General features: G+C 38.1%; 1 protein-coding gene across 1 annotated transcript in view; it reads right to left on the bottom strand.

Moving 5' to 3' along the window:
* loxl2a (lysyl oxidase-like 2a) overlaps positions 1-14,331 on the bottom strand; it is a 54,777-nt gene that overhangs the window by 6,433 nt on the left and 34,013 nt on the right. The window contains exons 6-9 of the mRNA XM_036595063.1: positions 9,715-9,898; positions 5,767-5,918; positions 5,061-5,228; positions 375-540 (exon numbers count right to left, since the gene is read on the bottom strand). Coding sequence (XP_036450956.1) covers positions 375-540; positions 5,061-5,228; positions 5,767-5,918; positions 9,715-9,898 — 670 coding nt within the window. The remainder of the gene's footprint in view (positions 1-374; positions 541-5,060; positions 5,229-5,766; positions 5,919-9,714; positions 9,899-14,331) is intronic.

Here is a 14,331-nt window from a genome sequence, read left to right as displayed (position 1 = left end):
ATAAAAAACTTAAACAAAAGTACCACATACAGCTAAAAACAGTAGTTTTTGGCTTGGAGCCTGAACTGTGTCTGTTAGAAGTTGCTGAACAACTCACTGCACGGTTTTTGGTGAGTGTGTAATGATTTATTCATGCAGTTAGCACCATGCTAATTGGTGTACTTAAGTTTCTATTACTTATTAGCTGCACTAGCCTTGTAGCTCCAGTGCAAAAACTAAATAAGCAAACTTCAGACACCAAACTTGTCTTGGCTGATCAGCTACATTTGGGGTAAGGGGTGGAAACTGGGTGCATTTGACTGTTTTTTAAACTATGGCTTTAATGGCACAGTGGCAGATAGCATGTGATAATAAATTAACACTAAGGATCGTACTTTGAGTGCAGGAGACTCCAGCGGCGAAGCGTCCTCCTCCCTTCGGGCAGCTGATGTGTTTGCCATGATGGAGACACTGAGCCAGACTCATCTCAGTACCAGAGCACCGAACCCCGCTCATTACCACGCTGTCCGCACTGGCGTCACCCGGCCAGTACCACGTCTCCTACACACACACACACACACAAACACACCACAGAGAGGTTAACATTAAAGATCACCACTACAGACCAATGCAGGGGACACTGCAAATGATCACTGACCAATCATCATGAACCAATTTCTTACGATTAGATGTTATACAAATCGCTGCTGTTTGGAACAAAACCTTGTATCAAAAACTTTACAGGAGAAGGAAAAAACATAATTTACTGTTAATGTAAGTCAATGGAACCAGATGTTTTTCCAAGTCATTTTAGGTCGTTTCTTTTGGTCCATTCATCATGAGATTTTACACAATGCAAAGAGCAGCAAACATTTTCAAATTATGTCAAAAACTGAAAAATGATAAAAATGGAGATACAAGGTTTTGTTCCAATAGCAGTGAAATGTTGTACGTGTACATATGTTGTAGATGTTATATATACAAAAGTAGAAGCGCTTGTAAAAATGTAAATATGATAGGATTCCTCAACCACTAGAGGGAGCAGTATAACTACACTTCATTATGGAAAAATGTAGTAGCATATTCTAACCACCAGAGTTACAACTATATTTTCAAAAAAGGTGAAGTGCCATATCATTTACTCACAGCTAGAGGGAGCTGCCCTAATAGCTGTGGTTGAATGTGTGGAGAGAACTCGGCTTCATCACAACACATTCAGAATCTGCACAGATAGTCTGTTTGATTATTTGTCATTTGTCACCTGTCTGTCTGCCTGTCTATCTGTTTCTCTGCCTATCTGTCTGTCTATCTATCTATCTGTCTGTCTGTCTGTGTTCTATAATTAATTCTGATCCAGTTTGATGTTGTAGTGTTTTGTGTTTGGGTTGTGCTTGTGTGTTTGTTTCCAAGGTGATGAGGCAGACCCCCGTACACAGTGAGTGAGAGCCAGTCGTACATCTAAACTATAAACTCTGGGGGGGAAACAAACTCATATTTTCCATATGCTCCAGCGCTCTCTCTCTCTCTCTCTCTCTCTCTCTCTCTCTCTCTCTCTCTCTCAGTCTGCTGAAACACTCAGGTCTTTGGGTCCAGACTTTGTTTAATGACCGCTCCTCCATATGGACTTCTTGTCTGTATCCATGTGTTCAAAACATGAGGAGCAGCTCCAACCCACCTTCAGCAAAGAACATCTAGCTTGCAATGCAAATGAACACACCTTGTGTCCATTTACAATAACTTTACTTGTGCTGTGCTATTCAAATGCAGTCACATAATTTCAAGTTTAATGATACAGTCTGTTACAAAATGAATTACATTCAATAACGTTCAATGTAAAAAAGTAAAAAGTTGCACAAAACAGGACTGCACGTACAACAATAACTTCTCATCAAAATGTAAATCATAATAAAAGGTGTGGTACAGTTTGAAAGTTTAGAACCTGCACTTTCCACACAATGTTTGATCAGAAATCAGAAAAAATTCATAATTATACAATTACAGTTCCAGCAGTTACAGGAAGAGCAGGTCCTGTGCTGAGAGATGCTGGACGTTCTAAGATGTTCCACTGCAGTTCTAGTTAGTCTGTATTGAAGTAGTTTGTTGAGCTGTTACTGTTGTTCTTCTACTGCGGGATGGGTTTAGGATACTTCACACACCTCTCATGCCAATATTAGTGACAGTACTTAAAGATTTATGATGTTTATTTACAGGAAAAACAATATCACACGTGTAAACATTTGTGCTAACATTACTGAGGGTGCTAGTTTGGGAATAAAGCCAAAGGCCACGCCCACTTTTTCCCCTTTGTCAGCACTCAAACTTTTCTGGTGTTTAAAGTACCTTTGGACCAAAGGAGTTTCAGTATGTGCTTTCAACCATACAATATTTCAGAAATGACAAAACATTATTATAAAATATTACTGAAGCAATCATGTTTAACTGCTGTGAGAATGTTAGAAATCCAGACAAACCGTCTGAATCCAACATAAGAGTGAAATTTGAATTTTAATTTCTTACCATCACAGCTGTGAAACGTTCTCTTCCAATTGTGGCCAATTTTACACAGTCATGATAATGAGACTCCATCATAGCTCCGGCCTGCATAGCCACTTCAGCATCATCCAGATTCCACTCATAAAACTCCAAACCGAACCAATACTCCATTATTAATGTCCCAGCCTCGCACTGCCAGGCTCTCACTAAACCACTAATTAAACTATTCCACTGCCATTATCTCAGTGCAACGGCTGTAACTGTTCAAAAACGTGTCCTGTTGCCAGCAGGATGTTGTATTCACGTGCAAAATAACTGAAGATCCTTCTGCTTACTTGGAATAATCTGTTGCATCATCAGCAAATTGTAGCCAAACGAGCTAAAGTGAGATCTAAGAATGAAAGTGAAGTGCACATTTAGACACGAAATGTCCTATGTCAAAAATCCAGTCCAAAGTAGAATCCAGTATGTGGCATTTTGTGGTGAATATTATCATGGCTGTGATTCGGTTGCTGTAGATCATCACGGCCGTGATTTTATTCACCATATTACACCAGCGCTGCTCCTACAGAATTGTTTTACAAAGAAAAGCAAAGCAAAAAAGCCTTGAACTTTGTTTATATGTGATTTTAAAATTGGCAATTTCTTCCGCCCAAAAAAGTAGTTCCAGAGCATGCGTTCATCGTTGTTACTAAGCACCTGGTAACTGGTGTAACAATGTAAATATTGTAAAAATATGTGCTATCAGATGTAACAACACAGGTCGAACACTTTCCGACCAATCAGAGTGTGTGTGCAGAACTAACCATCGTATAACAATTATTATTTCACTTAAGTAGCTAAAACTAGGGCAAATTGGCCCTTTATTCTTCCTCAAAAGTGGTCAGAAATCCTGTGACATCAGCAAGTCATGTCAAGAGTGTCTACGTGGACCAAAAGGTGGACTAATTAAACTTGAAAGCTGCAGAAGGGCAGGCGAGGGGTCTCTTAAACCGCATCACGCTGTTTACTTACCCACACTACAGCTTTTAAATACTGGAGCTAATTATCTGTGAGCTCACACACATTTAACACAGTGGCCACTGCAAACAGTAGAGCAGATTCACTTTTATTTGAACTCTGGTGCTCATTAGGGACTTGGACCTGGCTTTCTGTAAAGCTTGAAGCTACAATCTGACCATGTCTACTGTAAGTGCTATTTAAATAAATCTGAAGTTGAAAACTGTGCACAAATAGCTGCGGGAGCTGCAGTGTGGGAGAAGATGCCAATAAAATCTCAGTCAAATCTCAGCCAAGCCTCGTAGATTTTTTGCCATGCTGTCCTCCTAATGTGTTTTTTTAGCTGTTATTGTCTTCTATTGGTCCATTCTCAGCCTTGCTCTTCTCTTACTAGTGATATTTCAGCTATGATGATCTTCTATTGGTCAATTCTCAGCCTTGCTCTTCTCTTATTGGTGATATTTCAGCTATGATGATCTTCTTTTGGTCGATTCTCAGCCTTGTTCTCTTATTGGTGATATTTCAGCTATGATGATCTTCTTTTGGTCGATTCTCAGCCTTGTTCCCTTATTGGTGATATTTCAGCTATGACGATCTTCTGTTGGTCAATTCTCAGCCTTGTTATTTTATTGGTGATATTTTAGCTATGAAGATCTTCCATTGATCAATTCTCAGCTTTGCTGTTCTCCTATTGGTGATATTTCAGCTATGATGATCTTCTATTGGTCAGTTTTTAGCTATGCTGGTTCTTTTATCTGATGGGCAGAGCCTCACATTCACATATTTTGGTCTAAAGTTTCTGACTCACAGCTATGGACCCAAAAGGCTCAAATCAACACTTTAACCATGCTAAGGATGCTTGCATACCTACTTTGCTTGGTATGGACACAAATCAGAAACAAACCAAACCAAATGAAAAAGATATGGTATCACTAAAACCCAAAAGTCTGATGAGGACTTTAGCAAACAAACTAGGTGTAAAAACAACCGAAGACCCCAATTTTAACTCAGCAGCAAAGAATTATTTTACCTTTTGCAATTTGTTGTCTGAGACAGCATTAGAGCTGATTGATTTGGGGAAAATATCTATATTGCCTTTTTTCTGAATTATGCAATTGCAATTTAAATGCAATAATTTCCTATAAATGAATTTCCGGGCCTGTTTTTTGGCCAAGAAGAGCAGAATATCCACTTTTTCTGGCATGAAGCTTGAACGCTGAGTGTGTCAGACTACCAGTTGTGAAGGTGGTGATGTCACATGTACAGAACATGGGTTTTTTGTAGCTTTTGATTGATCCAGCTACAGCCACTTCACAAGCTCTAAAACATGCTAAGACAATATTGTTGGTATTGTATTATATAAAAAAAAAAAAAACTGAAAATTGCAATCTTGCACCCTCACACTCTCAAACTGTGACTTCGATAAAAAAAATGGTCTTTCAGCCCTAGACAGCATTAATTTTGTTTTTTATGTATCCACAAAGCAGAATGGAGAAGTGGAATATATGGGTACCATCTCTATCTTTATAATATTGTAAACAGAAGTCTGTAAGAGTATACAGTCAGAAATAAGCTCCTGTGAATCTTACCTGGAATGCGTTGCTGGCGAAGCCCAGTCCCAGCTGCCTGCAGACCACCATCGCCTCTATTATCCCCCAACTCTCACTACACACCGTCCCCCAAACCAGCGAGCCGTTCCTCTCAGCCAGAACCTCCACACGACCCTCAGACGGGTTCCGGCCTCCACTCAGACGCAGCTGCAGAGGAGAAACACCAAGGTTACAAAATCCAGAAGCCAAGTCAAATTTAGCCTACAGTATTTCCCTCCTAATCAAAATGTAGTCAGTCAGCCATGACATGTTTGCTTCTTTAGTTTTAGCACTGAAGCTATGAGGCTAATGTAGCTAACAATGATGTGACAAACGGTTGTGTATAAAAATGAAAAGTATGTAGCTTAAACAGTAGCAGCAACAGCCATCAGCAATTTAGTCCATGTTTATAGATATCAGTGAGTCATACAGTGTCAGAAACCATATAATCACATCTATTAGAAATACTGAACACCTCTGCACAGTTTGAGGTGATGATGACTTACGCTTGTAGTTAGCACCATGCTAATTGGTGGAGTTTAAGCTTATCACTTGATAGCTTCATTAGCCTCATAGCGCCTGTGCTAAAACTAAAGAGGCAAACTTCAGACACCTAACATGTGCTGGAGGCTGCAGAAGAGAGATATGCAGATTGGGGTATGAGAACAGGAGATGGGTTTCGTGGTGAATGTTCTGGTGATCTAACCCTGTTGTGAAAGCCCATGGCAGGGACGTGACAGCGGACAGCAGCGTCCTCCTCATGGCTGCAGCCCAGAGAGTCTTTATTGAAGAAGCACTCAGTCAGCGACTTCTCAAAGCCTGAACACTCCACCTCATTCATGTGGACCGGACCCATTCCTGCACACACACATACGCACATACAGCTCAACAGCAGCGTTCAGAGACTGTATATATATCGGCCTAGTGTTCATTATTACACCCATTTTCAGAGATTGCGGGCATTAATTACTTAACCCTCAACGTATCATCCAGTTATTATTTAAAACCAATTACTCAGTATCTACTAGAAATTATTCAGGATCTACTATGAACTATTCAGTATGTGCTATAAATTATTACTAACACACACTGAAGTCTAAGTTCTGTAGATTTGAGAGTGAGGAACTGAAGTGCATTTAGAGTTTAACCATTGTGTATAAGAGAACTGAAGACGCTGCTGATCTCTAAGCTTGTGAAATACAGCAGCTGGACGCTCAGTGAGGGATTCCACACACGTGTAGGTTTCAGTTCCAGCAGGAAATAGCACTGACACATGGGACATTTTTCTCACTCCCTCATTAAGGCAGGAATCAGGTGGGACGCCCTCCAGTTCTCTACCCATCAGTCAGAGGGCAGTGACCCACGTATGAGTAAACGGTGTCTCCATGGTAACGGGCATGGTTCCCGCTGGTCTGCTGCGTCCATTTGGCCCGGGCAGTGTTCAGCAGTGTTTTTCACTGTGGCTAAGTAAGAATAAACTGAACGCTCTGAGTAATGATCTCCAGAGTGCAGCTGTTGATAATAACAAGCACTTATGATAATAAAGAAACGGCAAACACTCCACAGCCTCACGCAGCTTTATACCCAACAACTGGAGAAACATAAACTGTACCAAGGTTCCATATGGTTACAGCAGCACTCTAAAGACCCACCTGACTGGACGTACGTTTTAGATGAGCTTAAGAACAACCTGATATAAATTTTTACCACTTCAATATTTCAAATTTGTTTCTACACTAAAGTTTCTAAAAATAAAGGTGCCAAAAAGTGTTCAATGCCACAGAAAGACCACTTTTGGTTCCCTAAATAACCAATCCATGGAACCTACTGGAGACCTTTGAGAGTGTTTGTATGAGTTTATTTCCAAAATTAATATTTTAAATGTTAATAAATGCTTGTTTTGACTTCGCCCCGCTCCTCAAAAAGTAACTTGTCAGCCAGTGCAACTGTACACAAAAGTGGTTCTTCGAGGGTTCTTTAGATAAAGAAAATGATTCTAAATAGAAGCATGAACACTCAAAGAATCCCTTTGCATGATTAAAGTGTTCTATGCATCATGAAAGATCTCTGCTATTGCTACAATGTCAATCTTGTAACAATAGAAGAACAGTGTTTAATTCTAAGGGATAAAGAGAGGTTGGAAGATGGTAATGTAGAAATGAATAATGACTGTTTTTGGTGCATGAACCCACATTAAGGTTATAACTGGACCTGAAAAATAATGCACAAGTTCAAGGATTCAGGGTGTCAGTGTGCAGTTCTCTATTTTAATTTATTTATGCAGCCTACTTTATGATTTTCTCCGTATTTGTCATTAATAAAGTTTCTGCAGTTTAAACCTGCTTTCAGTTCTATTTTTTGTTATATGCTTTTTTAACATGAACTGATTTGGTGACCTCATGTCCCTTATATGTGTTTAATACTTTTTTATCACTGTATTTCTAAATAAGCTTTCATATAATTCCATATTTCATGGTTCTGTTGTATTCACTGTTATTCTAAAATCAGTAAATGGTGACACTTGTATTCAAACTTTTGACAGTAATATGTCAAACAGGTGTTGGGTTTTAGCACTGAAAGCTGAAGACTGAAAACACCAGCAGGGCCAAGTTGGAAGCCAAACAACACGATAATTCCCTCCTGGTGAAAGAAGAATGTTCTCTTAGTAGCGCTCGCCCACTGCACTGCAGTTTAACATGTTTTATCCTGAATTTCAGCTCAGTGTTCATTATTATACCTGTTTTCAGAGATTGAGGGGCCTTAATCACTTAAACTGCTAACATATCATTCAGTTATTATCTTAAAACCAATTATTTAACAACTACTATGAATTATTCAGTGTCTACTAGGAATTATTCAGTATGTACTATGAATTATTCAGTATCCACTAAAATAATTCAGTGCCCAATAATGATTCAGTAACTAACAAAATTAAAATTAACATAATTAAAAATTAATGCGTCTATGGACTGATTTTAATTTATGTAAATTATTGTAAAACAGTAGATCAATTTTGAAGTTCAGGTTCAAGGTCCAATCATTGTTCCTAGACATCCATTTGTTGAAAAATACATTAACTTGTCTAATACACTTGTAATATTAAAGTAAACTACTGTAATTTACAGTGTAGCATGAATACATTGTGTGAACATTTCATGTTGAATGGACTGATATATATGGTCCAAAATTACTTAAAATCTTGTTAAATTAATATACTTTACAGATCTAATCAGTGATAATACACAGCATGTGTTGGCCATGTTTCGGGAGCAGATGTTTGCAGCTGGACCTGCAGCTTCAAGAATCCTCACTGCTGCTTCTGTTCAGTGTGTGAGTTTTTAGCTAAAGCCTCTCTCTCACACACACACACACACACACACACACACACACAGATCAGCCTGAGTGAGTTACAGCGGGAAGCCTTGGTCTAAAATGTAATAATTCACAGAAACTGGCTCTGTGATCCATCATATTGCCACTGTATGTGGATATACACTGTGCATCAAAAGTTTAGAGACACTTTCCCTTCTTATGTGGCATTTTCTCACTGTTACTCTCCAATTAAGAAAACTCCCTGTGCAGGTTTAGTTTGCCATAAAGCAGCTCTGTGCTGATATCTGTGTATATTTATCTTCAACAGTCAGCTTCATGATCATCTTTCTTGGAGTGAAGAGCAGATTTTGATGAAAAAATGACACTGTCTTCTTCCAAATAAACCTGATTAGTATTTAATATGGTCAGATATTGTAAAATAACAAAGAAAACATGAATTTATTATATGTATTTTGAAACATTAGGTGTCTCCAGGACGCATGCTGTATGTGCACTACGCACAGCAGGGACCTAGCCTAGCCTTAGCATTATTTAGCTAGTTAGCTACAAAGCAGAGCTGTGATAAAACCCACAGCAACAGCTGATTAGCTCTTCAATGAAATAGCTCTGCTAGCTAACGTTAACTTGCTAATGAGTTAGGTCAGTTTCTGTTTGTGTATCATTTTATTTCTGACTTTTACAACTAAGGCAGTCCATGTATTTTGGAGTCAGGGCTTTGGAGGTAGCAAAGCAGCTTATTCACAGTTAGCCTCAGCTACTATCTGCTAAAATGGATACACCTTTAATCAGTATGAAATTCTTCTTCTGTTTCTATCTGTATTCAGACTTTTCCCCCCCTTCCACCTCCACCTCAGCAAAACAAACTTCACAAAATGCAAAGTACAGCAGCTTATCGTCGCAGGCTAACAAGAATTTATCTCTGTTTTTGGAATAAAACCTCCTTATATTGACGTACATTGAACGTTAAGAACATTTTTGGAGATACATGTTTTTCTTTAGACAGCGACCATATATGTATGTAAAAAAACATATTTTGTGTAAATTAAGTGATAAATTGTGGAAAAGTGGTTAACATATCTGTTACCATGACAATAAATTTGACCACTTATTATAAACTAAATAAAATTCATAAACAAATAAAGTAAAAAGTGGTTGTAAAAAATGACCAAATATTCTAATATTTATATATTACGGATTTATATTTATACTTTTTGCTATTTTGTATCTCACCCCTCACCCCCCTGCAATTTCTTCATAAACCACCTTACAGTTTGAACACCTATAATCTATGTATATGAAGGGCGCAGTTGTAAATACTCACCCTGCCCCATGCGGCCACTGGTCAGAGCCTCTTTTGCCGTGCCGAAGCCAAGCTCTCTACACACCACTGTGGCGGCCTTCAGGTCCCAGTTATCGTCACACACCGTCCCCCACACTCCGTTCTTCAGCACCTCCACACGACCCTCACCTATGTTTGCCCCGCCACGTAGACGCACCAGGGGTTGCTGGGAAAAACATAAACATTGAAGGTTTTTTCTGGGATCCACTAAACAGTGCAGGTACGGTAGGAAACTTTCAGGCTGTCTTCTTAACTGAAGCTAGTCCAGTTCATCAAGTCTTGATGACTTAAGATTATGAAATCACAAATTTCACCACAACTCAACTACAAAATACACAATTATTTTTTTAAATGCACTAAATACACAAATGTAATTGGAGGAACCGTTTACCCAAGGGAGTGATATGGACAGTGATATGGTGATACGGACAGTTACCCAATGGAGTAATATGAACAAAAATAGTACACCAAACCAGAGAATTTAGATTTTTTGAGCATGTGCTATTGAATATTATTATAATTGAGTCATTCCGAACTTGGTGCAGCTGAACCACCACCTTCATCACAACTCATTTTTATACCCCTATAATCAACTCTGTATGAAACTTCTCCAACCGGAAATCACTGAACAGCAGGAAAAGTGCAGATCATCACTGTGGTTTATGCTTCATTCTAGGTTTGGCTGGGCTTTCCCTGCGGACTATGTGGTCGGTACTGTATACTCTAATTAGTCCCATCTCTCCCATCTCTAAAAATGTTTCATTCATCCTCTGCAGAGAGAGTGAGATCAGCGTCTCTGGATTACATTCACTGAGATTCACTGTTTTTCAATTCTAAATCAGTGCCAGTTGGCAATTCCAGCGGTCCATCTCACAACAGGCTGGATTTAGCTTCTTTCAAGAGCATTAAAGGCATTCCATTCTATTCTATTCTATTCTATTCCATCTCATTCTGTTCTGTTTTGTTCTATTCTATTCTGTTCTATTCCATTCCATTCTATTTTATTTCATTCTATTAATTTTATTCTACTCTATTCTATTCTCTCAGTCTATTCTATCCCATTCTATTCTATTCTATTCTATTCTATTCTGTACTTATTCATTGTATTCTATCTATATTCTATCCCATTCTATTCTTTTTCATCCTGTTCTACTCTACTCTATTCTATTCCATCCCATTCTATTTTGTTTTATTCTATTCTATTCTAATCTACTATATTCTATCCTTTTATATTGTATTCTATTTTAACCTCAAAAGATCTAGCTGGCATTAGCATTATGTACTCAGGGAGCTCTAAGTGTTCTGAGAAGGCCTAATGATTTCTGGGAACTAAAAAAATGATAAAATAATTGTCCTGCTTGTTGTATTTTAACACTGTAACACAGTATTGTAGTAATAATACAGTGATTCTCAAAAGAAAACTATCCAATCAGGATTGTTTGATTTGTGGTATCTAGGTAGATACTGCTGAGCGAGCTCTCTCATTGGTTAGGACTTCAGAGGCTAGCCTAAAGACCTTACACATTAGATTAACTACTAACATAATTAGGATGTAACAGAGGAATCAATCAATCACACTTCCATTTACAATGGAATTAATTTCATCAAAAGCATGACTCTAGTCTCTCTGGATGTTCTAGATACATCATTGACTCTGAACACTAGCCATAATCTAAGCAGGTTCTGGTTAGCTTTTAGGAATGTAAAACAGCAGCAGCAGCTCTATGTCAGAATTCTTTACTGAAAGAGTCACTGTAAAACTGATACATGCAAGCTCAGATATATGATAATATCTGTTAGAAGCTGCAGATAAAACATATTAAATTACTTTTACAAGCCTTGAATGTCTGCGCTTAATCTAAAACAGCCAAAAAACGCTCATGGGCACTAGCATTAGCTAGCTACATACTATTAGAAACCCCATTGGGGGCCTAGCAGAAGTTAGTGAAGCAATATTGTAAAAGTGTCTTTCCTTCACATTTTTTGACATTTAGGGCCTGGACTGAAGGCCTAGCACTAACAGTCACAGTTTACCATTAGAGAGCTTTCACAGGTGTACGTCTGTTTCATATCACCACCACTGTGAACAATTTTGACTCAGTAAAGTTCTAGAACGGGGCATTTCAAACCATTCTGAATGACTTTGTTTATACCTTAACCATTTAATTATAAAGGAAATTAGAAAAATGGGTGGAATTTCTCTTTAAAGACTGACCCCAGGACAGTCTGATATGAAGGCAGAGCTTAAGGCCTGCTTCAGCTCCACAGGGCCAATGAACCCCTGTTTAAAACCTGTTTATTCAGGGTAGCCCCGCAGTCCTTGTAGAGCTGTTCCAGATGACAACGTCAGGCTGGAATATTCATCACTCCACACGCTGAATAAACATGAAATCCACATCAACTCGCTCTATAAACATCTAATCATGGCCCTCATCGCCATTCACAGGCTCCTTATCCTCACGGACCCTCCACCTCTTACATAATCTTCTGACTATTCAAAGCACTTTCCTGGAAGTCCTGGTGTTGGGTTGATATACTGTGTAAGCCTGCATTGCTTGCCAAGCTGTATGGGAACTGCTGTGGATTCTCGTGCATTAAAGAGGAAAAATAGGGATGATTCATGGGGAAAATGACAGATTAGCTACAGTTTCTCTATCTGAAATATGCGAGTCACATTGCAGCTGCAGGACAGGGGAGAATCTGAGGTTCTGTGGTAAGTGTAAAATGAAGCTACAGTGACTCCACATGAAAGTCTACACTGGGTTCTCCTTCTTTCCACAGAAATAAACGAACGGAAAAGAGTGTTTCACATGCAGGCACATGTCACTGGAACGTTCCCTCTTTTCTCATATACAGCACAGGTCAAAAGTATATTTCTCAGAATCTTCAAGGTGCTCTGATCTAAAGGATTGTGCCTAAATGCTCTCAATTTATACCTAAGACAAATATAGATAGTACAGTTCATGCTTGTGGGAAACACTGTGATAAAGCAATAAGCCATGTGGTGTTTAAACACGAGAAGGGTGTTCTTAGACACGACGTGGAGTGGAGTAAAACTTCCTTTCCTGTGATAAAATCACTGTAACGGTCAGCCTCAGATGGCTTATTGCTTTTATAAAATGTTTTCCAACACAAAATCTGATAAAACACACACTTTTTCATAAATTAATTTTATTTTATTAATAATAATAATTGACATAAACAAGTATTCCACCACGAAATGTAGTTCCTGGGACAGTCAGGAACCGATAAAACCCTCAGAATTGCTCTACGTGTCTCTAACGTTAGAAAAAACTCACATATTTTTACATTTTTGTTATACAGTTTCTATGACTGCATTTATATTACACCTTTTTTGCTATTAGTTTAAAATTATAGCATTGTTGTTATTCTACTCCTAATAATGCGATTATATTGTTCCTTTTCTGCTGTTCCTTGTATATTTTATATTACTCCATTTTGCTATTTTACTTATTAGTTCATTTTTCGTTATTGTGTTTCTATGATTCTATTTATATTTAAAATTATGGCATTGTTGTTATTCTACTCCAAAGCCGTTGTAAATACCCGGTATACACACAGCTATATGACCTCATCACAAAAACTGAACTGTAGAACTGAACTGTGAGAAGTAGCTCAAACCCAGGATGAATCCCAAATGGCTCTGTACGCCCTAAATCGTCAAGTATGGATGTGTCTGAATCCCAAATTACTTTTTCTTAGCTAGATTTTGCACTGTTGGGCTTCAGGGTCCAGTATTTAAATTGCTTTTGAGATTCAGCTCATTGGTGCTAAATAAAACTCCTGGTGGTAATCAGGTGGCCAAAAAGAACTTATAAAGTGAGGGTTTTTCCATTAAACAGTGCTGTGTTATCATATGTTCATTGTTACATGACAAAAAGTTTAAAAATTCATGAACGTTGACCTCATTCAGCGGTCCATGGTTGCTTGGCAGTGAAACTATACTCTAAAGGAACTACATTTCTTGGAGGAATACTTGTTTATGTCTGTTGATAATATCAATAAATTAAACTATTTTCTGAAAAATGGTGTATTTTATCATATTTTATGTTGACCGCCATTTTATAAAAGCAATAAGCCACTCGAGGCTGTGCATTACAGTGATTTTATCACAGGGGGGTTTTACTCCGCTTCGCATCGTACCTAAGAACACCTTTTCCCTGTGATAAAATCCCCTTCTCGCAGTTCTTAACTTAGCTTATCTTAGTGTAAACATCTTGAATCCAGTCAATGTATCATTATTTCTCATTATGAGATTGCTGTAAGAACGTTAAAAGATTATTCAAACTATTTCTAAATATTTTGCTTGTTTTAAGCAATTTTATCTTATTTAAGTGTCTTATTTCATTGGCAAATAATTTTGCTTATTTTAAGCATTATTTCTCGAAACAAGTAAAATAATCTGCCATTTCTGTTATTCCATTTTTATTATTCCGTTGTTGCAGTTCCATTTCCATTATTCCAGTTATTACAAAAACAACAATAACATGTCCACATTGAGTTTGTTGCATAGAGGAAAAAAAATAAAAAAGCTAAACAGGATGTGTGGTATGTGATGATGACCTTCTCTGAGGAAGA

This window comes from Colossoma macropomum, unplaced genomic scaffold, assembly GCF_904425465.1.
Source record: "Colossoma macropomum unplaced genomic scaffold, Colossoma_macropomum, whole genome shotgun sequence".
In the NCBI taxonomy this organism is placed as follows: Eukaryota; Metazoa; Chordata; class Actinopteri; order Characiformes; family Serrasalmidae; genus Colossoma; species Colossoma macropomum.
This window is presented reverse-complemented; position numbering and strand designations above follow the sequence as displayed.